The sequence below is a fragment of the Seriola aureovittata genome, chromosome 6, assembly GCF_021018895.1.
Source record: "Seriola aureovittata isolate HTS-2021-v1 ecotype China chromosome 6, ASM2101889v1, whole genome shotgun sequence".
Lineage (NCBI taxonomy): Eukaryota > Metazoa > Chordata > Actinopteri > Carangiformes > Carangidae > Seriola > Seriola aureovittata.
The window spans coordinates 27,452,107-27,478,172 of NC_079369.1; the positions used below are offsets into that span (position 1 = coordinate 27,452,107).

Sequence of the window (26,066 nt, forward strand, 5' to 3'; positions counted from 1 at the left end):
TTCAATGACCTTTCAATTAATGCCTGTCTCAATTAAAAGTGTAAGTGTAAGTGTGTGTGTGTGTGTGTGTGTGTGTGTGTGTGTGTGTGTGTGTGTGTCTGAAATGAAAATACTCAAGTAAAAGTATTTCAAAATGATGCTGAAGTACATCACCTGGGTAAATGAACTAATGAACTGATACAACAAACTGAGAAATCAGTGATGTTGTCATGGTGATGTTTCACTCTGTCTGTAATGTGTCAGATTTCTTGTGAATGTATAATTGTGCCTGTGTTAATAAAGTTAACTGAAAGCTTTTCTCGTTTCCTGACAGATTAACAATCAGATTCTGTATGGGCGGAGTCACCAGAACGCCTCGGCCATCATTAAGTGCGCCACCTCCAAGGTGAAACTCATCCTGCTCAGGTAGGACTGCAAGGCATGCTGGGAAATTTAAAACGAGCACATGTGTCTGTTTAAAGGTGTTTGGTGGGGGCGTGGCTGGGGGTGGCAGCATTGTGTGGCTCAGCCTGACGGCAGAAAGTCCACAGAGCTCCAGGACAGGACAGCAGACATCAGGGAACGACACAAAGCTGTTACTCAACAGTGATTCCCAAAATCTCAGTCAACAGTCTGAGTCCACCGAGTCTGAGATAAGGACTGACGGATCTGATGCTGAAGTTTTGCTGATGAAAAATCTGTTAAATGAAGACCTGTTATTTAAGTAAGTTCACCTACACCAACCTGTACAGCTGCGATCATTTCATCCCCATTTCTTTTTATTATAGTTATTATAACTAACTATTTTTCAGTCACTATTTGTTTCTGCATGAAGCCAGTTATGTAGCTATGATAAATGAGCTGACCTCGATACACTCGGCCAAGTGTACTTTCTCTCTAAGGCTCCATACAGTCTAAAGGCAGATGTCCATGTGTAGTTTGATTATAAAGCAGGTCTAGGTTCTATATTAATACTGTGAAAGTATCAAAGCCTCAGTCCACAGAGAAATGCACACAGCCTGTATTCAGACACTGAGCCTTAAAACCAGCCGTCAGGACTTCTGGAACTTTGTGATGTCACAACAAAGCAGTCACAGCTCTCAGCCACGCCCCAAGTTCAACACTTCAAATAAAACACTGGAGAAGAGGAAAATATGGAGCTTTAAATAGATTTTAGTTATTAAGCGATTCACATTCTATGGATTGAATGAATCCAAAGAGGCAAAAACCCAAACAAAAAATCAAACACAACGTTTTAAGTCAATAATAAGAATAATAATAATATTAATATATTGTGTGATTATAATCCTCCAAATCCCACAGAACCAACGTAACAAAAAAAATACTCCAACTGTAAAGTTTGTTCTGAGACTGTTTAATCCTGGTTGTCATGTTGTACATGTAAATAAGAAATATTGGACAGAGAAGAAATCCACAGCTGTTTGACAATATTTGAAAAAGAACAAGTCGCTCTCAAACTAAACACAGTTTATCCTATTAATCATGTTCTGTTTGTCCTGACTTTGTTTAGAGCTGCAGCTGGTCAGGAACCTTCTCCTTCTTGAAGGTTGATCTTACCTGTTTCATTGTTTTTCAACACTCTCTGATCAATTCTGTTCTCATCTACACCCCAGTCTCTTCTTCTCTGCTGCCATGACCCAATTTCAGCGCAAGGATCAATACAGTTTCATTTAATCAAATCCAGAGAAAAAGTGAAAATAAAGACAGAGCAGTCACAGAGGGAACAAAGACAGAACTGGTGCTGTAGCATCTGCCAGCTTCCTGCAGCTCTCTGCTGGCTGACTGAGAGGCTTTCAGGGATGTAAACACACTTTTTTCCCTCCATCACCGGCGTGTAAAAGGCTGAGATTTGTATTGTGTTTGGTGAAAAGGCAGCTTCTGACCAAATAAAAGTCAAATCAGAGCGGAAGAAACAGCACAAATCTGCTCAGCTCGACCTCCGCTGGTTGGCTCTGTCGGCTCAGGGAGTTGAGGTGATGGCAGCAGGTTAGGCAGCATGATAATTGAGAAGAGAGTTTCTGTTTAAGAAACACTTCACGTCCTCTCCCTGAACACATTGCTCTCTGCCTGCCTCTACCTGCTTAGAAAAACACTGCTCTCCTGTAACATCAGCAGCCCCCCCCCCCCCAAACCGCCACCCCCCCCCGGATCCCTCCTGTCTTCCATTCTCTAAGGCTACGTCCACACTACTACCTTTTCATTTGAAAATAGCGTTTTCAAACTAAAATGATCTATGTCCACACTAACACACCTAAACAACACATACATAGATGAGCAATCACATACACTGAGCATATGAACCAGCGTAAACAGGAAGTAGATTGTCTACACTGCAGAAAATCCTCTAATGGAGGAACAGCAAAGACAGTTGTAGCATTAAAACAGAGAATGTAAGTGAACAACAGCTGCTAGCAAAGACAACAAGGTCAGTAACACTGTGATTCATTATCATGTTGTATTCACCACTGGTAGTCCAGGCTGATGAGACCCAATCAAAATAAATTTCAGAATAAATCACAACCCCAGAGTTTTCGAAATAAAACGGGGCCAGCAGCGTTTCCAAAAGTCTCCATTTTCGATGCTTGAAAACTCCAGAGTCATGCGGACGAGAGGAGGAAACATAGCACATATAAGTCCCTCTAAACTTCTGTGGTTGGAAAGCGCCGTCAGCAGCGCTGCAGCAGTGAAACCAGAACCGACAGAGAGAGGAGAGATCTGTGGTGCCAGATCTCGTGAGATTTTGTTGCTGAGACAGAGACAGGTCTCGAATAAAGTATATTTTTTCCTCATCTGTCGGTCTGAAAAATACAATTTTGATGTCAGAATGTTCGGAAGATCTGTGGCCTTAGAAAAATGGATTCAATATTTATTTTGGCGTCTGTGGGGGCGAAGGAATCTGTCATAATCTGTGATCACGTTCACTTCTCCCATTGGAATGAATAAACTCGGACCTGCTGCTGGAAATAATTGAAAGTGAACCGTTTCCTTTCTCAGCTGCCTCTGGTCTGGCCTCTCGCGTCGAAGCTCAAGCTTATGGTCAAGGTGTTCCACAGTTGTCTGAATATGCAGCGTTTATTTCTGTTGCATTTGTTTTGTGGGTGTGTGTGTTTTTGTTTGTGCAGCGTTTCTGTGTGTGCGGCGTGTTTGATGTTCATGTCTTTGTTTCGTCTTCATGCAGCATGTTCCTGTTGTTGTAAATGTTTGGTATTTCCGTATGTGTTTTTGAATCTACATCGGTTATGAATTTGCAACTTGTTTCTCCTTTTGGAAGTGTTTTGGGTCGTTGCAGCATGTTTGCCCTTGTTGGCCACCGTACTGGAGACTTTGAAGGCCATAACATATCCTTCACATCATCTTCATCCTCATCAGACCATCAGTGACCCTGTGACCTGTGGATCCTGGTTCTCCTCAGTCTTCAGGTTTTTCCTTTAATTTGTCTCAGTCTGTGTCTCAGGCTGTGACCTGTCATCACAGTCTCATTGGAGCGTTTGCAGAGTGTGATGCATGGGGACTGATGTCTCCACGCTGCAAGTGTTTAACTCCACTCATAGAAAACAGACAGGGGCGCTGTGCTGCAGACACCATCTTCCTGGAACTTCAAAGTCTAAATTAAAACCTGCTGTCTGATCTGAAGGAGGAATCACAGGCTGCCGAGGCGAAGCTCTGTGTTCAGACTGTCACAAAGCTCTCCGTTTAAGACATTGCTGTATTTGGAGTTGATGAAAGCCAATAGGAGGAGACGGTCCTTCACTTTCAGAGGCGAGTCCTTTGAGATTTGAGGGGAGTTGGGGGGGGGGGCTCTGCAACGGAAGATTAAACCCCCCCCCCCCACTGTAGAAATGAGCTTTTTGCTGCAGGGATTGATTTGCAGCTTTGAAGAGAGAAGGTGTGGTGTATTTCACTGAGCTCTCATTAAGACCAAAGCCTCCCACATCAGCCCGGGTTCTCCTCTCTGTCAGACCGGATTCAAACTGTCGGCTGAGCGGGAAGTCAGGGAGGATGATGACACTCCACGTTATCCATGTTTTGATTCATAGGAGCGAGGGCATCATTTCCACTGGGGACTGGGGGGGGAAGCCCCCCCTCACTTTTATTGTTTCAGGCTGATTTTCTCTCTCAGCATTGTTTTTATGTCCAGCTACCTAAACCCCCATACCTCATGTATGATTCTCTCAGAGCGTCGATCCATACGAGCAGCAGTCAGTGCTGAAGGGACTTTCATTTTTGCAAAACTATACTGGTACAGGTCGTTGAGGCTGTTTGCAGCCTGATCACCTTCGCTGTTGTTGATATTTTTATTTGCAATTAAGAGTCTGTCCTCCTGAAAAAAAAGAGCCCGCAGATGGTTAGTATGACCTATAGTTAGGTTTTGTTCTCATGGTCGTAGTAATGATGACAACAGCAAAGGGAAAATTGCGGTGACGTAGTATAAAGAGAGACAAAGTCCACGTCAGGAGGAGGTTGTGGTGGATGGATGAATATGACACAGGAGAGCGGTGTATTATTCCCATGTGAAACCAGCAGTTTATGTTGTAACCGTGACAACAAAGATCGTCTAATGTTGAGAAAGTACTCCTGTTAACCCAAATCACCATCTTCTCCTAGCCCTAACCAAGACATGCCCATTATCCTGTTTATTATGGTTGTAAAGATGGCGATGGAGGCTTATATGTAGTTTTATAACTTTAATCTGGAACAGCGGCAGTAACATAGATATCAACACTCCCATAGCTTCCTGCGCCCAGAACACCCGACTCCCATAATACCCCTCTGCATCATGTGACGTCTGAGCACTTCCCTATAGATCTTCTATGGGTCAAGATGCTCTTGTCATACTAACATACATGACAATGGTCACCGTGACAACCGAGGTCCATTTCGCCTGCCTTCATAGGGGCACTATTTCAAGAGATGAGTCGTATCAGAGGGTTGAAAAAAACGCCCTGTCTGGTTGTTCAGGTGGGAGGAGTTGATGTTCTAGTAAGAAGACAGTAGAATTGAAGACCAGAGATAGTAAAGACAGTGAAGGTCTGAGTCTGGGCTCTTTCTAGCAGAGATGGAATTACAACAGTATCTATCCTAACAGACGTTATTACTGCTGAAGCCTGAAAGGTGTTTTACCAGGTCTGTATCAAAGGCCTCAGAAAACAGCATCATGATTCACCAGGTCTAAAGCAAGAAAACATAAAACACGAGAGATAAAAGGCTGAAGTTTCTTCCAGGTAAATGTTTTCTAACTTTAATCAGCTGAGTGTGTGAAGTGGGAATTATCGATATACAGCAGATATCAGCTCTGTTATAAGCAAATATGGGAAAATTATCTTTGATAACAGAATTAAAAACCAGTCAACTGACCACAAACTTGTTAAACCTGTATCAGCAGAAACAAGCAACACTGACACATCATCAGCTTTAAGATGACATGTTGAACTTGTGGTCAAACAGCTGCTGCTGCAGATCATGATGACTCATGTGGAGCCACGTTAGTGTTCACATGATGAATCTTAAACTTATTAGTAATTTTTCAAACAAAATTTGACAAAAAAAAAAGAAAAGAAATAAACAGGAACCTGATTTCATCATCTGCCTGAGTATCTGTTTCTCATTCATACGAAAATGTTTGTGTGACTGACTTCAAGCTGTGCTGCAAAGATAGAGACAGAGTCAGGAGGGAGGATTTATGAACCCTCAGGATGAAACTGTTATAAATCCACAGGATCCTCAGTGAAAACAACATGTGTGGAGGTTGTTGTGTACCAGGGGATTTGAGCTCGTCGCTCATGTGATGCAGATGAGAAGCAGATAAACGTTATTTCATGCAGATTATTGCCGCTGAGAAAAGATCAAATCTGAGTCACATCACAGGGAGCAGCCAAAATATTAATCAAGACTCTTTTCTGCTTCACTGAATGCAACTGTGTTGATCTATGTGGAGTCGGTTTGTGGCAAGCATACGTTCACCCACCTGTCACTCAAAGAGGCCACGCCCTCAATTCTCCATAAGTTTAAGCCTTAATAAAATGTAAACAGGTGAGTTATATAAACAGTCGTCATGAAGGAGGAAATTAGCTCTAGAGACCAAAACTGTTTTTTGTACCAGGCTGTAAACATGTTTATTTCTGCTGTGAAGTTGGACATTTTAACATGGGAGTCTATGGGGACTGACTCACTGTTGGAGCCAGACTCTAGTGGTCATTAGAGGAACTGCAGGTTTTGGTTCTTCAGTGTTGGCTTCATGTTTCAGCCTCGGAGGTTGATGCTTGGGTTGAAGATGTGCAGCAGACATTCCTGATCTGCAGAGGATCAACAATTAAGCATTGACTCTTGCTCCACGCTCAGAGCAGACTTGATGATGAATCATGGGTGTGTGTATTTGTTGAGTGTGTGATGAACCCTGCAGTGTCTGCAGCTGAATATTTCAACATCTGCGTCCTCAGTCTGACAAATGGAGACGGATGAGAGTGTCAGTCAAAAGTGAGATGCTGCTAAAGACCTCCGTCAGTCTGACTGATGGGCTCTTTGTTGTGGTGAGGCGCCAGGATGAAGGGCTCCTGAGACGCCCACGTGTCAGCACGCAACATGAATCACTATCACAACGAGTCATTACAGCTGTTACTGAGCTGAAGCCGTCCCTGTGTTGTCACAGCAGGAGTCATTTTCTACTCAGTGCTGCTGCAGTGACTTTTCTTTTTGTGTGTGAATCAGTAAGTCATCATGTGTCATCACCTCTGCATTAAGTTCAACAAACCAAACAACAACAAACATGTATTTATGTTTGAGCCAAGAGCTTCATGTTTTAAATAACACCCACTGGGCTGTGACTGAAGGTTTATCATAGTAAACCTACAAAAACCCTCCTCCATAATAAGAGCCATATTTCTACCTAAACATACTGAGAAACAACACGGACAAAGACTGAGAAATTTTACATGACTGTTGTTTTTGAAAAAGGTGCCATATGAATAAAGATTAGTGCATACAAATAACTGTAGTGATTATAGTGATGCACAGTTTGTCCATAGAGAAATAAAACGTTTGCAGAGTTCTTCCATGAACCCACATCTTTCCAAAGTCCATTGTTTTAGCTTGTCCACAGGAAGTGAGTCTGAGAGTCCCTTTAAATAAGTTCATCCAAAGCAGTCATATCTGCTGTTTTTGAGGGAAAGGTAAAAGACATAATTGGAAAATCACATCCTGCTTGTAAGCTATGCTTTGCTCGTATGCTGTCAGTAAAAATATTATTTACAGCTTGTTTGTTTGTCTCAGGTCAAACATGTAGCAGAAAGTATTCAAAGCTTTTAAAGGAAATGATGAAACTAAAGATCCAAATTGGTTTGTTTGTTTGTCTGCAGTATTTTTGAGGTCCATCATCCGTCTCACAGAACAGACACTTTCAATTTCAAAAACAATTATCAATTGACACTGAGACACTCCAATCACACACTTCAGGTAGATTTTTGTTCTGTTTCTCTCAGTAAAGTGTCATCAGCTGTTTAAATCCTACAAACCTCCTGCTGTCAGTATGCTGTGAACGTATCACCAGCTTTGCACCAAATTGATGCTAATGACACATTGTCATTAGTGTGTCAAAAATTGATTGGGTTGCTGCAGGAAAAGTCAGAGCATCAGTAAAGTCTGTGAGTTTCGTCGCCTGGGGAAAAAGGGAAGTGACATAGAAACCAGATGTTTTGGGTAAATAAAATGATTTATTCTCAGGGTGATTAGAGAATGTGTAAACACAAAGGGGTGCAAACTGAGGGGAAAGCAGGGCTAGTGGGTGCAGTTTAAATCAAAGAAACAAATAACTAAAGGAGGACTTTCAGAACCAAGAGCTACAGCATCCCAAAGAAAACCAAAATGACAACAAAACCTCATTATCTACTCTGCCTTAATTAGAAAAACCACAAACAGCAAACTTGGTCCTAGTGTGTCTAAAACAAGCATCAACCTCCCAGGCTGAAACTGAAGCTGCAGTTCCTTTAATGACCACTAGGGTCTGGCTCCAACACCACGTCAATATGTCAATATGTTAAAATGTCCAACTTCAAAACAGAAATAAACATGTTTACAGCCCGGTACAAAAACAGTTTTAGTCTCTAGAGCTAATTTCCTCCTTCATGACGACTGTTTATATAACTCACCTGTTTACATTTTATTAAGACTTAAAGTAATGGAGAATTGAGGGCGTGGCCACTTTGAGTGACAGGTGGGTGAACGTATGCTTGCCACAAAGCGACATTCACGGAAGTCTCAGCTTCACACATGCCCCTCCTCTTTGATTATTTGTGGATTAGCTAGGAGTTAGGGGCGGAGTCAGACACTGCCAAGATGGTGACGGTGGAGCAGCTCACTCTGAGCTTCAGAAACCTGTGGGTGACATCACCGAGTCTACGTCTGTGGTCTAAACAGAGGGAAAAGGCCTATGTATGTGAGTTAGTCAGTTTTTTAAATCTATACCACCTCAAGTCCGAAGATGGTTTAACAAGTTCCTCAGTATGTTGGGCAGATACATGTAGTAATTGGGCAGATACTCTACTGGCTAAATGGAAGATTGACCTGATGATGGCACCAGAGGAAAAGTCAGAGGATCTCCATACGTCTGAACCACATTTCATCTGAATGTCCAACTTATAACTCAGACTAGTTTCATGCATGATGAGCGTGTGTTGCGTGTGAGCGTTGAGATGTTTCGCCAGTGACATGTCTGTTCTGAGATGAGCCACTAGTGCAGAAAAAAATTTTTCTTAATTCCGACCATCAGTCTGATTGGTTCTGATAAGAATTTAAACAGCACTGTAACTAGCTGAATGTCCAAGTTAGAACTCTGACTATATTCAAACTTCTGCTTGTGCCTGTTGTTGTTTGAGTCTGTAAGAATTCAGTGGGTGTCGGCTTCATCTAGTTTATCCCTCATCAATCATCCTGTTTGTGATTTCCATGGACAGGATCTCGAGGTGCAGCCGGGGGGCAGGAGAGAGTCCTGTTTGTGGACCTCAGAATCTCCTCTCTGCTTATCTCCTCTTTCACCAACATTTAGTTGACACATGTAAAGTCTTATAATAGTCGTATGATGTCGGCATCGAGCTGTGATTCGCCGGCAGGTACGACTGATGCTGGTGCCGTCTGTCACCGAGAGACGCTGTCGTAACACACTTCATCCAAAAACGTCACTCCTACTGGTGGATGAGCTCGGGTCCTGCACTAGGCCTGATGGGCTGGTTTTTGTTTTTTGGAGAGATCTATCTATCTATCTATCTATCTATCTATCTATCTATCTATCTATCTATCTATCTATCTATCTATCCATCTATCTATCTATCCATCTATCCATCTATCCATCTATCTATCAACCTCAGGTAGAGGTGTCATTCCTGACTGATGGACCTGTAACTCTCTACATGAGTCTTATTGATTTTCCTCCAGCCTGGTTTTGTTTACATCTTTTTCAGTTCACATAAATCCACTTCTGTGACAAGCAGACAAATGTCATGGGCTTGTTTGAGTATTGAACTCAGACTAAACAGAACCAGGTGGAGGTGATGCCTAAATAGATCTGAACACAGATGATTCCTCATTCTTCTTCCTATGATTCCCTCCGTGTGTCAGATTTCTTGATCTCACCCTGAGCTCACAGCACTATTTTCTCCTATTATGATTATGATGTGATTTTTTTTTTCTGCTGCCGGCTGCTCTGATTGAATCTGGTCGTGGCGTCGGGGCAGGAGGACACCGGCGCTCCCACCGTGTTCAGCCAGGTGACAAAATCTCGTTACAGTCGCGTCCACAGGCCGCTGCTAAATGATTTATCTCTGGATAAAGGTCGCCACGGCAATGAGCAATGGGATGTCGACAGGCAGGAGCCTCGCAGCTCATCACCATGGAAACAGAAACGGTTAACTGTCACCCTGCTGGCGTGGTCGGTCCGCCATGATGTGTGTCCCCATGCCCCTCTGACTCACTTTGTGAGAATGTTCAGTTTTCAAAGCGGTAAAATAATCACTGCACTAAAGAAGGAACAGAGTGGAGACTAGAAACAAAACATATAAATGTGGCCCTAATAACTCCATCGTATGGAGGCGATACATCTAGAAAATGTATCAGAAGCGGCAGCTGCAGGAGCAGAGGGAGGACAGTGGGGTTGTTTGGCGACTATTTCCTTGTCTGATTTGAGGGTCCAAGGACAGAGGGTGTCTCTGCTGTAAAGCCCCTTGAGGTAAATCTGTCATTTGTGATATGGACTTGACTTTATTGGGAAAACACCTCCACTGAAACATTACTAAGAGAAATTTAAAAAATAATCAAATTTCCAGGTGAAAAATTTGGAAACTAATGTGTCAGAGTGTGTAAAAATCCTGATGTTAGAGTGTTCCTGATCTGAAATCTAGTTCTGTGTGATCGAACAACTTCAGCCGACATTTGTCACACAGAGGTGAAACATCTGGAAAGAATGAATACAGTGTGTGCACAATTGAAGAAAGTGGTGTCCGGCTTTAACAGCGCACATGGATACGTCAGGAACATGAACATCTGAATGACAACCTGCATCGCTTAGATGAGTCGGTACCTCCTCATGTCTGAAAGAGTCTTACTCAGCTTCATAGTGAACACACAATATTCAGCCTGATCTCCATGACTTTACTGTAATTAGCTGAAAACAAGTTGAACTGTATCATGAAGCTGTTGTAAGAACAGTCTGATCTTAAGTGTGGATGTAAAACTGAGTAACTGCTCCGCTGGCTGATGGGCCAACAGACTCCGACCCATAAATCCTGTTTCCTGTCGGCCTCACCTTGACCAAGGAGACAAAGACACATTAAGAGTAATTGGGAACGGGTCAGTAACTGCATGGGCAAAAACAATAACTGGTAATGGAGGGATGATTGGGAGGATGGGAAGACACCCAGAGGAGGGAGAGAGTGAGGCAGCAGGACAGATGGAATAAACATGGAAGACAGAGTTGGAGGGCAGATATGTAAATTCCCACACTCCACTTACTTGGTGTTTTGGGACTTGGACATTTTTGTGTTTAGGTTGTTGTCTTTTTGTGCCTCTGCTCAGCCGTGGTCTGAGATTTAACAGTGAGAATATTTAGCTTTTTGGGCTTGTTAGCAATAGAAGAAGAGAGTTTTAGGCACTCAACAAGAGGGTCGTGGTGTGTTTGAGGTCAGATCGTAATATTCTTATTTGTTTAAATGAATATGAAATCTTTCTTGTATGTGAGTGAACCGGAAACTCTTTCCTGTTTTTGTCATTCACCTTTATCTGACGTTTTTTGTTGTTCAGGTGATGGTTGCCAGGACTAAACTTCAGACTGAACAACACTAAGAAATATTCACTCCTTCTCAATTTTTCAGGGGAAAAAACATATTGTGTGCTGAGCTGTTAGATAAGACCTCGACCAGCCAGGGCCTGTGTGTTTTTCTACCTGTTCAAGACAAAGTGGACACGTCAGAATGGTTTTGTGGGACCTGAATCATCACAGCACTTTAACTTGCTGCTTTTGTCTGCTTCTCTTTGTGAATTCTTCTAATTTTTCTTCCTTTTCATCCTTAATTTAGCTCTTTAAAGTCTGGATGTGATGTAAACTGAAGATGAGGAAATCACTATCTGATGATTGATGCTTTTATAGAGAAATGTAATCAGACTGAGAGAGTTGAGATGGTATGTTTGACAGATCAATGGATAATAATAATCATAGAGTCTTTTGTTGGAGAATTGCTGATAATAATAATAATTTTGTTTCATAAAGTTCAGTACATCATCTCAGCCTTACTGGCCTTCCTCATCATACAGACACAGGACAATATGTCAGAAAAGTTTCCACTGTTATCATGCTCTCTGTTTCATGTGAAGCACTGATTATTTTTCTGTGAATGAAATGAAAGGAGCTGACACAAAAATCATTGTTTTGGTTGAACCGATCACTCAGTTTGTTCAGTCGGAAGGCTGCAACGTTTCATAACTGACAGCATCGACATGCTTTTCCACTTCCTGTCTGCTGACGTTAGATAGAACGCTGCGGAGCAACAGTGAAGCACTGCTGTAAAGTGTACGCACTGAGCTTCCCTCTGGACTTTTAGAGAAGGAAGCTGCAGAAGATTATTTGTCATTTTTCACCTTCAGTGTGTTTGTGCCTTGATTAACCTTGACAACTCTTATCTAACCTTGACTGACCTAAACTAACCATAGCTACACCAGAACTGTCACAGAAACTGTCCAGTGTCAATGTTCTCGTTTGGTGATCAGGCTGATTAATTGGTTGGTTCACTGGATTTGGAATGACATCACTGTAATGTTTGGTTGTATCTCGGTCCCGCCCTCACCGTTTGATTGACAGGTGATCTGTGCGACCTGCAGTGCAGCACCACTAACGAGCACTGAGCAGCAGTGATGCAGAATAAATAGAAAAACAGGATGAGGATCGAGCCCACTTGGACTCTGATGTTAATCTGGGGACTCCACAGATGGCTCCACTTAGTGCTGATGCCTCAAATCAAACGAACCGGCTTCAAACGGCTCCACGGCGGGTTTGAAGCGCCCTGATGGTGGATTCGCACCATATGTTGTCATGTAGCCAGATGTCCTCTGTGCCTGACTCCAGGTATCTGCTCCCTCCTGGCCCCCTCCTTGGTGTCCGTCAGCAGGCGTTGTGACTGTGTTGTTGGTTTAGTCGTTTTCTGCTCAATTACCCAGGTGGCTTGTAGTTGTAGTTGTTGAGATGCTGATATGATGAAATATCATTTTCCCCACAATCCCCCCCCCCCCCCCCCCCCCCAGCCGTGCACAGCAGAGCTGTTTCCAGCTGCCCAGAGTTTAGACCACAGCGATGTTCCCAGCAGGAACCTTTAGTGCAGTGGTTCCCGACCTGTGGGCCACGAAGGTGCTGCAGGTGGGCCGACAAATCATTTGCAAAACAGTTTCAGTTTTTGGTGAAAAAATGTCATTATAAAAAATAAAATAAAAATATAGATTTTTTAAATATCTTAAAACAAAATAATCTTTAAAAGCATTAAAAATGTTTAGAAATTCGTTTGATCGTTTGTTTATTTGATTATTTATTTTTTTCGTGTTAAAGCCAGTAACAGGAACATTTAAGTTGCTGATAGAAACATATATTGCCAAAGCAGTACAGATAATTATAAACATTGACAAGTGATTGATTAATGATTATACAATAATATTAAATACAATATAATAAAAGGCAATTTTTAAAGATGTAATCACACAGAAACATGTACGGATTAAGATTGGGGAGGTGGATAAATTCAGGATATATATGATTTATTTTTTCAAAGAAAACTTCTCTCAGATCCTTATATTTGTCACATTAGGAAGTGAGATTCTGTCTCAACTTCTCTTTTATGACAGTGAACACAGCCTGGCCTCAGTGACGGCCTGTTTCTATGGCCAGGCTGTGTTCACTCTGTACATTGTCAGTGTTTTCCTTAGTTTTCCATCAGTCACAGTGGTCAGGTACTCTGCCACCATGTACTCTCTGTTCAGGGTCAAATAGAATTCTGATTTACTTTGTGATTTGGTGGTTTCGTTCCAATAATTCATATAATTTTCTTTTTGTTTTGAGATGATTTGATTGGGCCAGATTGTTTTTGGTGTGTATACTTGTGTTGTTATGGGGCCGCCAACATTTTTGAGATTTTCAAGTGGGCCATGAGTTGGAAAAGGTTGGGAACCACTGATTTAGTGTGTCACCAACTGCTGGGAGACAAGACATGGGGGAGAGGGGGAGGCAAAGGGGAGAGGAAGAAAGGAAAGGAATGAAGGGAAGATAGAGGAGAGGAGGAAGGGTTGGTTATATTACACTGTTACACATCAGCACCTGTCATGCCTCTTTGTGTGGTGACAGCGGGTTCCTCGAGGACTATGATGAGAGCTGAAGGTGTCAAATGTGAACCACATCATTCCTGGTTCAAGTGCGACTGAGGACCTTTGTTGTCCATCTCAAAATTGACATATTTTGAACTCAGAAGATGAACTGCTTGTTTTTTTTTACACGACTGCTCTTTGCACTTTGCATGTTGGTGCTTTGGTAAAAGATTTTCCATGTGTTTGCAGCCTGCTGAACAATCAGCCTCATGCTCTGTGATGCTCATGGTGCCTGACAGTGTAAACCAACACTGAACATTACTCAGTGCAGTAACAGTCTGCTTTGCATTTCACTGAAGATGTCCTGCCTTGTTCCAAAAATGGCGAGAGCATCACGACCCTGTTCAGTGAAAATGAAACCTGCACCGCTTCTGTTGTAGCTGAGAACAAATGTGTGCTGCAGTTGTGTTTCTGCCTCTGTGGTGTGTCTGGGAGCAAGCTGCAGCTCCATCTCACAGAGCACTGAGGATAATGAAACATCAAGATGACATGTGTTCTGTGCTTAGACTGGAAAGGTGTGTGTGTGTGTGTGTGTGTGTGTGTGTGTGTGTGTGTGTGTGTGTGTGTGTGTGTGTGTGTGTGTGTGTGTGTGTGTGTGTGTGTGTGTGTGTGTGTGTGTGTGTGTGTGTGTGTGTGTGTGTGTGTGTGTGTGTGTGTGTGAGGGCTCAGGTGGTGAAGCTTTGCCCTCTCTGCATTAATAATCAACTCCATCAGCTCCATGAAAATATTTTTTTGTTTTTTTTTGTTTTTCTTTGCTTTTCATGTTCCAGCCAAAAACTGGACTGATCTCTCTCTCTCTCTCTCTCTCTCTCTCTCTCTCTCTCTTTCTCTCTTTCTCTCTCTCTCTCTATCTGTAGAAATGAAGATGCTATAAACCAGATGGCCGTCCCCCCCTTCCCGACTCCCCCTCCTCCCCCTGTCCTCAGCCCCGCCAGCCCTGAGGTAACAACACACACTTAAACACAAATATACACCCACAGATACATATGTGGCCAAAAGTATGTATGTTGAATATCAGATATGCATCAACTTTTTTTGCCATTACACCAAATCCCGTTGAGAATTTACTAATATTACAAAAGCACGGACACAAAAACATTTATCACAATACAGCGATAATAAAACCACAAACATGAGAACATTTTAAAATACACAAAGTACTATGATGTAAAAGATAAATGCAGCTAGAATTCAGAGGTTAAAGGTCCTTACAGTCTAAAGGTAGATTTCCATGTGTTGTTTGATTATAGATCAGGTCTAGGTTCTTTATTAATACTGTGAAAGTATCAAAGCCTCAGTCCACAGAGAAATGCACACAGCCTGTATTCAGAAACTGAGCCTTCAAACCAGCCGTCAGGACTTCTGTCACTTTGTGATGTCACAACAAAGCAATCACTAAGCCTTTCCCAGCTGGACCCACCATCCAGACTTGCAGGATTTGGTTTCTCTGAGTGTTTACCTGAAATCTTGCATATTTTCATTGGATCGCTCAGAAAACTGTGAGCCAATCACAAGAGAGGCTCAGAGCCTCCTCTCTTCTGATTGGCTCAACGACCTGTTGTAGAGCTCCAGAGAGAAGTCTGAGAGAGGAGATGTAAAACTACATTGAGATGGTTTATGGGTCTTAAAACCACAAATATATCTTCTAATGGATCAACACTTCAGATATAACACAGAAGAAGAAGAAAATATGGAGCTTTAATGTAACTGGTGGATTCAAATAAAGCACTCAAAGTTTGTGTGTGTGTGTGTGTGTGTGTGTGTGTGTGTGTGTGTGTGTGTGTGTGTGTGTGTGTGTGTGTGTGTGTGTGTGTGTGTGTGTGTGTGTGTGTGTGTGTGTAAATGAGATATTGATTTAACATTTGGTGGTGCTGGTAGCTTCTAACTGGCTAGTTTACAGCCTCACAGTTCAATGACCTTTCAATTAATGCCTGTCTCAATTAAATGTGTGTGTGTGTGTGTGTGTGTGTGTGTGTGTGTGTGCGTGCGCGCGCGCGCATGTGTGTGTGTGTGTGTGTGTGTGTGTGTGTGTGTGTGTGTGTGTGTGTCAGTGTGTCACTCCAGCTCCTCCCAGTTTCCCCACCCTCACAGACGGAACCCACCCCCCTGACAGCAGGATGTCCCCCCCATCGTCAGACATAGCGGTCAGTGTGAACCTGTGGATCATTCATGTTAAGCTGAGTGTGTGATAACAGCAGAACTAATGTGTGAACTGATGTGGTTCCGATGGACAGGACGAGACCCGCGAAGAGGCTGAGCAGAACAACAGGAACAGGAACAGAAGCAGCAACAGTAACAGTAACAGCGCCCCCCAGAGTCTGAGAGAGGCCGACACGTCCAAACAGGTACTGAGCCCTGAACCCCTCCCTCAGTCATACACTACGAGTCAGAAGATTTCAGGAAGACGATGAAGGTTTTGAGGAGCCTCAGAATGTGGTGTATATCACAAATACACAAGATTAAAGGATAGGTTCATACGTTTCAGGTCTGAACACAGTAGTGAGGTAGTCATCACATGTACTTTTTCTATTGCAAAATTCCCTCTTTTTACTTCCCCAGACATTTTACTTCCTGAGCCTCAGTAACACAAAAATAGGATATTTTACCAAAAACACTGTGACTCTGGAAGATTTCAGTGAATTACAGCAGAAGACGTATGTTCACTTCGTCTCTACTGTAAAATGGATTTTTTTCACACAATGAGGATTTCATCCTCCATCTCTTACACCGGACAGGAGGAGTGATTTTACCTACAACTCTTTCAGTGTACATACGAGCATTTATGTGAGTGACACAATGTTTAAACACAGACTTCAAAAATATATGAGCTTCTCCTTTAAATAGAGGGTCACAAAACGTCATTATTTTCATTTCCAGTTGTTTCTGGCTGTAATGAAACTGAGAATCTTGAACAATCAAAGTTCACAATAATTGAAATGCCCGTCTATGGGTTTTATGCTGAATTAGACAAAATATGTTGCCTGTTGAAAAGACTCAACTAACACCAACATGTATGCTAACTGCTACTGGATGTTTACATGTTGGAATAGAACATTTAGCATGTTAGCTTCTCTCACAGATTGTGTGAGTATGAGTTCATCAGGACGCAGTTAAAAGTTCACCTGGTGACTTTAGTAGCAGACGAACTTTCTTCACTCTAAGTTTATTGTAAATGTGCATGTTTTAACTGAGCTTCCTGTGTGTTCAGTGTGGACAGAATGACTTATACAATCATGTGATCTGTGAACAGGAAAAGTTTTCCTCATCGTCTCACCTGATAATAACTAGACTTCATCCTCAGAGTGTTTTGTTCCAGAAACCTGCTTCTACTGATGAAATCAGGACACAAACACTTCCCCTTGACCCAGGCTACTGTGTGTGCGTGTGTGTGTGTGTGTGTGTGTGCGTGTGTGTGTGTGTGTGTGCATGCGTGTGTGTGTGTGTGTGTGTGTGTGCGTGTGTGTCTGCCCTGCAGAGGCTGAAAGCTGCTGAGTCTCCAGAAAATGAGCTCCAGGCTCCGAGGGCCTTGCTGGAGCAGCAGGTAACAATAAAATCTGTGAAATTTTCATCTTTTAGCAAATGATCAGAAACAAATCTCTGCAAATCAACCAGGTCTATTGATCTGATTGGAAAAGTTTCTGATATTAGATATGAGGCAACTCTGAAAAGTCAACTTCCTTGGATTTAATGATCTCAAACTGAACTGTACTTGATGTTACAGGACCTGAATCACACTGACGTGAATCCGGTCCAAGTGTACTCCATCTGATCTGATCGGGTCTTAGCCTAAAGAACTGTGAACTTCACAGCTCACAGAATGTTCTGAAACTGAAAGTGAAGCCAAGCTTATTTTAGAAAAATCAGTCCCCTGCAAGGTGTAAAACTGGAAGAGAGAGATTATTATTTGTTTTTAATATTTGCTGTAAATTCACACGCCTGCTGATTTCTTCTAAAATATTACATTTCAGCAGCCTCATCTCCCTCTGTGTTTGCAGCTCGTCTCCTCCCTGTGTTCTGAGCTTGATCTGTCTGCTGCTTCAGAGCTGATCAATAAGTTTCATCTGATCTGTGTGTTTGTGTGTGTGTGTGTGTGTGTGTGTGTGTGTGTGTGTGTGTGTGTGTGTGTGTGTGTGTGTGTGTGTGTTCAGTCCTGCAGGTCCCACAGCAGCTCCAGTAAACAGACAGCAGCATCTCCTCCTCTGATCAGCCCTGACCTGCAGACCGCCAACAAAGGTACCAATGCACGCACACACACACGCACACACACACACACACACACACACACACACACACACACACACAGAAGAAGTCTGATCCGAGGCGGGATCGGGAAGTGCTGTTGACGTCTTGGTGCCAGACACCACAGGGACCTTCAGAGGTCTGTAGAGTTTATACGTCTGTGAGTTGGAGCTGGTCTGGTGGGGGACCATCAGGTGCTCATAGTGTTTTGGCTCATCAGTGTATTTTGCCGCCTCAGACACAAACAAAAAAAAAAACAGACAATATTATAAATTTAACAATGATCTTTTAAAGGGAGGGACTAAACAAATCCTCCTCCTCCTCCTTCAGACCCATCATGCTGTGCGGTGGTTCCTGGTCAGGAGACGGTGCTGGAGATCTGTAAAGGTCGATCAGGACTGGGACTCAGTATAGTGGGAGGAAGAGACACACAGCTGGTAACACACACACACACACACACACACTTCTATGGTACTACAGTGGGCTTGAACTTGTCTCTGGTCTCCTGCTCCAGTTCAGTAGAAAACTCTGAATACAAATGAAAACAAGGTCACATTTTATATATGTGATAAAACTCCTCTTGGGATCTGTTCATTTCTTTCATTTATCACATGAAACTCCCACATGTTGCAGTTCAGACAGAGTCACCTTTAGTTTAAGTTTTTATTCTTCCATGCCGGCGACAGTCATTATACCAGAGGCTCATTGTTTTCAGGTTGTCTGTCCGTCCGTCCGTCCGTCCGTCCTTCCGTCCGTCCGTCCGTTCTCATGGACATGATATCTCACAAATTATTTGACAGAACTTCTTCAAATTTGGCACAAACATTCACTTGGTCTCAAGGATGAATTGATTAGATTTTGGTGGCCAAAGGTCAAAGTTATGGTGACCTCAGAAAACACTTTTTAGCCATTACTCAAGACTTCACAGAAATTATGACAAAATTTCACACAGATGGTTCATATTTTATGACTCTGGATAAACAGGGATGTAACCTGTAAATAGTCTGAGTGAAGGAGGCAGACAACCACCAGGAGGTGATTCTAGTTTTTGTTTTGGTTGCTTAGGTCTTTTGTGCAACAGTTTAAGTGATTCCTTAGGCATAAGACTAAGATAAGGAGAAATCCTTAAATACTGAAGTCAACATTTTAAGGAAACCTTAAGGAGAAGACTTCAGGGTGTTTTGTGCAATTGTTTTTATTTTAAGGAAACCTTAACTCAGACTTTAAGGAAAAACTTAACTCAAGGTGTTTTGTGCAACTGGCCCTCGGCACTTTAATATAGAATCTATTATTGTATTTCCGAGTGAATGAGCTGATGTTCAGAGCCTAAAGAACAAAGACTGTAACTGTACACACACGTATGGTCTGGACTGTACCTTCTCTCTCTCTCTCTCTTCCTCTGTCACTGTCTGTCTATGTATCTCCACCAGGACGCCATTGTGATCCATGAGGTTTATGAAGAGGGAGCTGCAGCCAGAGACGGACGACTGTGGGCAGGAGACCAGATACTGGAGGTACTGGTGCTGATACTGGTGGCCATGTGAATGACACTTGTTTAACATGTTCATGTTGTGTTGTTTGTTGTTTCTGACACAGCTGACATGAGTTCATCTTCATAATCATTATTACTGCTAATTATTAGTATTATTACTGTAAATGATTGTGTTTCTGAATCAGCTCACTGCAGCAGAGAGCAGGAGTAATACTGTTTTACTATTCAGCTGCTGGGTGTGAAGCTCTCTGCGAGCAGCAGCAATGCAGTGTTACTGTGATATGTGATACAGTAACACCGATCAACATCAACAGATGTTACAGATGTAGTCAGACTGATGTTTTTAAATGTTCATCAGTGTTGAATATTTCTGCTCCAGTCTGAGGTTTCATCTGATTTTATTTTGCAATAAAGCAATACACACAAAACACACGTTAATTCACAGATCTAAAAGCACAGATTCAGTCCAGCTCAGAGCTACGGAAGCCCTGAAAGGCAAATGAATGCAATGCAGTGATTTTATTTCTGTGGGGAAAAAAAAATGAAGAAATAGAAAAATGAATATTTGTATTCACTTGTCTCTCGGGGGTTGTTTTCACACAACAAGCCCCCATGAGACAAGAGAAAAAATAATATATTTTTTAAGATTGTTTTTTCCAAGAAAAAAAATCACTTGCCTCTCAGGGGTTTTCATACAGATGGAAAAAAACATGACTTTTCTTTCAGGGCTTACTTAAAGAGTAGAGACATAAAATAAAATAAAATAAAATAAACTATATGTTTACAAAAACTGTTGAAACGAACAAAAGAGGTTTGATAAAAACTTTATTGCCTCCTGCTGCAGGACAGATGGTTACAAACCGATGAGTCAAACAGATTAAAGGCTCTCATCAGGCTGAGCAGTGTAGACGACGGCTCTCTCTGCTGGACAAACACTGATAACACATTCACTTCTTCTGCTGCGCCTGGTGCTTCCCATACAGACCTGATATATGACAGACAGTATATGAGTGATGTTGCCATATATGTTAACTACAAGGGGATATATTATTATCACATATATATGTATCCTCTGGATATATGAAGACATACGTTCATAAACTTTATGAAATACCCATAGTAAAATGTGTGTATGTACATATATTGAAAATATCTATATGACAAATTTTTATATGGTATAACATGTTGCAGCCATATATGTTAATATTTAATTTATACATAAAAGTTCATCTTCACATTGTGGGAAAGTGGTCTCAGACTTTTGAACTCTATAATATATCGTATTATTATGTTACAGGCTTTGGAAATGATATATATTTATGTAACATATGTCTAAAAGATAAGCTAATATACATAAACATACATATTTGTATCGACTCGACACATATGTCAATATATGAAATTGTTCCAATTTCTAATAGGTTTCATATAGAATTTTTACATATATGATTTTATTTTATATGTACTTATGTCAATATTCATATATTATATTTGCGTATGGGTTGTGTGTGTGTGTGTGTGTGTGTGTGTGTGTGTGTGTGTGTGTGTGTGTGTGTGTGTGTGTGTGTGTGTGTGTGTGGACTTCTTACACTATATTTGTGGGGTCTGAAAACAGTGAGCCCAATATACTTGTGGGATTCAACAGCTTTGTGGGGACCAAAAATGCTGGGCTCCACAATCAAAGGAATGCATTGTGTCACATGAGTATGGCTATGTGTGTGTGTTCAGGTTAATGGCGTGGATCTCCGCGGCGCATCCCATGAGGAGGCGATTGCCGCCCTGCGTCACACGCCAGCGAAGGTCTGTCTGATGGTGCTGAGGGACGAGGCTCAGTACCGAGATGAGGAGAACCTGGACCTCTTTAAGATGGAACTGCAGAAGAAGAGTGGCAGAGGGCTGGGACTCAGCATCGTCGGAAAGAGGTCCACCTTAAACAACGACACACAGATACAACTGCACCACCAACACCTTCTGTTATTGTTAAATGTAATAGAAAAATGTGTGTGTGTGTGTGTGTGTGTGTGTGTGTGTGTGTGTGTGTGTGTGTGTGTGTGTGTGTGTGTGTGTGTGTGTGTGTCTGTGTGTGCGTGTGTGTGTGTGTGTGTGTGTTTGTGTGTGTGTGTGTGTGTTAGGAGTGGTAGTGGTGTGTTCATCTCTGAAGTGGTCAGAGGGGGCGCTGCTGAGCTGGACGGTCGTCTGATGCAGGGAGATCAGATCCTGTCAGTCAATGGAGACGACACGAGACACGCCTCTCAGGAAACTGTGGCTGCCATACTGAAGGTAACACACATACACACACCAACGCACACACACACACAGAGTTACAGTTTACAGTTCAGAGTCAGTTCAGTCGTTACATGAGTGGGAGTGGGACACAACCAAACTCTGATCCTCACATGTAGGTTGGATTGTCACAAAAGCCAGCATGATAATCTTATTTAGCTTATTGATGTTGATCAGCACTGAGATGCAACACTGGGTTTGTGACGTGATGCAAAGTAAAAGTCTGTATGTCACTGTATAAAACTACAGAGCATGCAGAACAAAAAGACAGCTCTGTCTCCTCCTCTGCTCAATAAATATTAAACGGTGTCACTGTTCCTCAGATGTGACCACCTCACCTGGCCAACAGCACTGTTCTCATACTGCCTACAAACTCTGTGTGTAGCTGGAACATGAGACATTTATCTGCTCAGGGGTTGAATCACCCGACACCAGGACTTCCTCTGACTCTACATATGACAAAACTTGTTTTTAACTGACTGACTTACTTACTGACTGACTGGGTGTAAACATATATTTGAATATTTGAATATATATATATATGTGTGTGTGTGTGTGTGTGTGTGTGTGTGTGTGTGTGTGTGTGTGTGTGTGTTTGTGTGTTTTGCAGTGTGCTCGGGGTCAGGTCCATTTGGAGCTCGGCCGACTCAAAGCTGCATCCTGGATATCATCCAGACGCAACTCACAGGGAAGCCAGGTGTGTGTGTGTGTGTGTGTGTGTGTGTGTGTGTGTGTGTGTGTGTGTGTGTGGTGTGTGTGTGTGTGTGTGTGTGTGTGTGTGTGTGTGTGTGGTGGGGTTGGGGGGGGGGGGTTGCACAAAACACCTTGAGTTAATTTTCCTTAAAATTTGAGATAGCAGTACACTTCTTTAATGTCAGCCCTCCCAAAAGTGATCAAAGATATCACAAGCTAATGGAAGCAAAGCTACAGTCTCCATGGAAACATTAGAATCTTATTGCTGTAAAATCTCTTTCACTGCTGTAAATGCAACTTTTTCCTTAACTAGGAATTACTTAGACATGAAAGCACTTTTTTGACATGTTTGTTCACATGTAAACACTTAAACAGCCTGTTTAACAAACTGGTAACAAACCAATAACAAACTCAGATGACTGTAAACTCTCTCTCTCACAGTTGAGTCATGTGAGTGGGAACAGCTCAGGTGTTGTGGCTCCGCCCCTCATGCAGACCCCAACCTCATCCGACCCCCCGACCTCCGACCCCCCGACAACAACCTCCACCGGGCCCCTGGCCCTCAATAGCAACATGAAGCCCACACCTGATATCACGTCGTCCTCTGCAGGTAGAGCACACCAACATGACATAAGACCATAATCAGAATAACTGATATTGATCATGTTGGTTAGAAGTTAAATGATCAATCAATTTTTTTACCAGATAGAAAATTTTTTTTTTTTTTTTTCACTGGTTAAATGTCAATCAACCTTGTCTGTGTATGTGCAGGGGCAGATGCAGGGATCCGTACAGTGGAGATCACAAGGGTAAAGTCCTCACACACACACACACACACACACACACACACACACACTTCATGTTAATCTTGCTCTAACTGGGCTCAGTCTGCAGGTCCTTTAACCCCTGACCTCTGTACTTGATGGTGTCAGCAGCACACAGAATCCCTCACACCCTCTAATCCCCCTCATCATCTCATTACCCCCCACCTCTCAGGGTGTCAGTGACTCTCTCGGGGTGAGTATAGCAGGGGGGAAGGGCAGCCCGCTTGGTGACATCCCCATCTTCATTGCCATGATTCAGGCCAACGGAGTCGCCGCCAAGACGCACCGACTCAAGGTAGTGGGAGCGTGTGATAGTGTGTTAGTTTGTACATGTATGTCTGTATGTCTAACTGTGTGTGTGTGTGTGTTTGTGTGTATGTGTATGTGTGTATGTGTGTGTGTTTTCAGGTGGGCGACAGGATAGTCAGTATTAACGGTCAGTCTCTGGAGGGTTTGTCACACAGTGAGGTCGTCACCATGTTGAAGAACAGCTATGGAAACATCAGCCTGCAGGTAACACACACACACACACACACACACACACACACACAAGAGAAAAAGTGATAATTCAGTATAGTCTTTGTTTCAGTCCATTTATTAATGAAGAACATTTTAAAGAGCCCCCTGATGTGATGAGATGTAAATAAAGTGAATGAATAAAAGTGTGGAATGAATAATCCTGGATAAAATCATAGAAATACAGCAGCACTGCAAAGACATGTCATTATGATGACTGTTAATCAGACAGGTTTTAAAGAGTAATTTCAAATAAATCCCAGCCTTATCTGGCTTCTGACTTAGTTTGGTTCTCATTCGGAAAAGTGCAGAAGCTGAATCTGCAATGAGACAGATTTTTTTTTTTTTACTTTCCACCAAATTCCAGTGAAATCAGTAGACATAAATCCTGCTGTCGGACAAAAAGACAAACGTACAATCTACAATGACTTTAAAGCTCCATATTTTCTTCTTCTTCTGTATTTATTTTTTTTTTTTTTTTTGAAGTGTTGATCCATAAGAAGATATATTTGTGGTTTTAAGAACCAAAAACCAAGGATTCATAAACCGGTGTAATATTAGTTACTGCTGACTGAACATCCCTGCACCTGTGAGTGTGTGTGTGTGTGTGTGTGTGTGTGTGTGTGTGTGTGTTATCAGTGTGGTCCAGCAGGCTTGCTGTTGCATCCAGGACAGGCCTTCATGCTAATAGAGCTTTTATCAGCCTTCAGCAGATACACATACAAACACAAGCACACAACAGCCTCTATTCTTCTTCCTGCGTCTTAAAGAATGTGTTCCACTAAGATACCAGAGTGATGTCTGTAACCAGGTGTTTTAATTGGGTCTCTGCTTAACTTTTGTAGTTCTGTTAGTTCGGCAGAGAAAGATATGATCCATTCTAGATGTTTGGTTTTAAATGTAAAGAGTTTCCATTAAGAGGAGAGCAGGATCATGACTGAAATCAAAAGGACTGCAGAACAGGAGCCATTTTATTTTGGCCACATTATTAACAGGCTGAATTATTTAAATTAAACTCTGTTAAAGCATTTGGCACTATCTTTTCTTTGTGTGTGTGTGTGTGTGTGTGTGTGTGTGTGTGTGTGTGTGTGTGTGTGTGTGTGTGTGTGTGTCTCAGGTGGTAGCGGACACCAACATCAGTGCCATCGCCACTCAGGTGGAGAGTTTGTCCAGCAGCTCCAGTCTGTCGGCCAACACTGACACACACACAGCAGAGCCAGAGTGAGGACACACACACACATATACAGAGATGTACAGTGAGTAATGATAGGAAGTATTGAACCTGAATCTGATACACCATTAACCCCCCCCCCCCCCCCCCCCCCCCCCCCCCACCCCCCACCCCCCACCTCAGGGGTCCGCGGCCCCGCAGCATCAGTCTGGAGAAAGGCTCTGAGGGACTTGGCTTCAGCATCGTGGGAGGATTTGGCAGTCCACACGGAGACCTGCCGATCTATGTCAAGACCGTCTTCAGCAAGGTCAGAACCTGGACCCTGGACAGAGCCAGGCTAACTGATTCCTGTTCCAGTCTTCATGCTAAGCTATGCTAACGGCTCCTTACTCCAGTTCTGTACTGAACACACAGACATGAGACAGGTGTAAACAGGTGTGAACTGGTGTAAGCAGATGTGAACTGGAATAAACTGGTGCGAACTGGTGTGAGCAGATGTGAACTGGTGTAAACAGGTGTAAACTAGTGTAAACTGGTGTGAACTGGTATAAACTGGTGTAAACTGGTTTAAATTGGTGTAAACAGGTTTGAAACAGTGTAAACAGGTGTAAACTGGTGTATACAAGTGTAAACTTGTGTAAACTGGTGTAAACTAGTGAAAAGCCGGTGTAAACAGGTGAGAACTGGTGTAAACAGGTGTGAACTGGTATAAACTGGTGTAAATAGGTGTAAACTGATGTAAACAGGTTTGAACCAGTGTAAACCAGTGTAAACCAGTGTAAACTGGTGTAAACAGGTGTGAACTGTTGTAAACAGATGTGAACTGGTGTAAACAGGTGGGAACTGGTGTGAACTTGCAGTTAGTGGGTATAAATATTCAGTAACATCTGTACATAAGAACCAGTTTTAATTAACCTTTTTTAATTCTGTGATTTTTAAAGCTCCCCTCTGTGAACACTTACAT

The 26,066-nt window shown here is 42.5% G+C and overlaps 1 protein-coding gene across 4 annotated transcripts in view; it reads left to right on the top strand.

Annotated features, from left to right (window-relative positions):
- The window catches only part of patj (PATJ crumbs cell polarity complex component), a 129,150-nt gene that overhangs the window by 97,320 nt on the left and 5,764 nt on the right, over positions 1-26,066 (top strand). For all 4 annotated transcript variants that reach the window (XM_056378377.1, XM_056378381.1, XM_056378380.1 and 1 more), the window contains 17 exons: positions 314-405; positions 14,742-14,826; positions 15,936-16,028; positions 16,119-16,229; positions 17,360-17,425; positions 18,033-18,117; positions 18,454-18,560; positions 19,554-19,637; positions 21,344-21,537; positions 21,748-21,895; positions 22,509-22,595; positions 23,033-23,201; positions 23,363-23,400; positions 23,588-23,710; positions 23,824-23,928; positions 25,049-25,152; positions 25,286-25,409. In XM_056378377.1, coding sequence (XP_056234352.1) covers positions 314-405; positions 14,742-14,826; positions 15,936-16,028; positions 16,119-16,229; positions 17,360-17,425; positions 18,033-18,117; positions 18,454-18,560; positions 19,554-19,637; positions 21,344-21,537; positions 21,748-21,895; positions 22,509-22,595; positions 23,033-23,201; positions 23,363-23,400; positions 23,588-23,710; positions 23,824-23,928; positions 25,049-25,152; positions 25,286-25,409 — 1,815 coding nt within the window. The remainder of the gene's footprint in view (positions 1-313; positions 406-14,741; positions 14,827-15,935; positions 16,029-16,118; positions 16,230-17,359; positions 17,426-18,032; positions 18,118-18,453; positions 18,561-19,553; positions 19,638-21,343; positions 21,538-21,747; positions 21,896-22,508; positions 22,596-23,032; positions 23,202-23,362; positions 23,401-23,587; positions 23,711-23,823; positions 23,929-25,048; positions 25,153-25,285; positions 25,410-26,066) is intronic.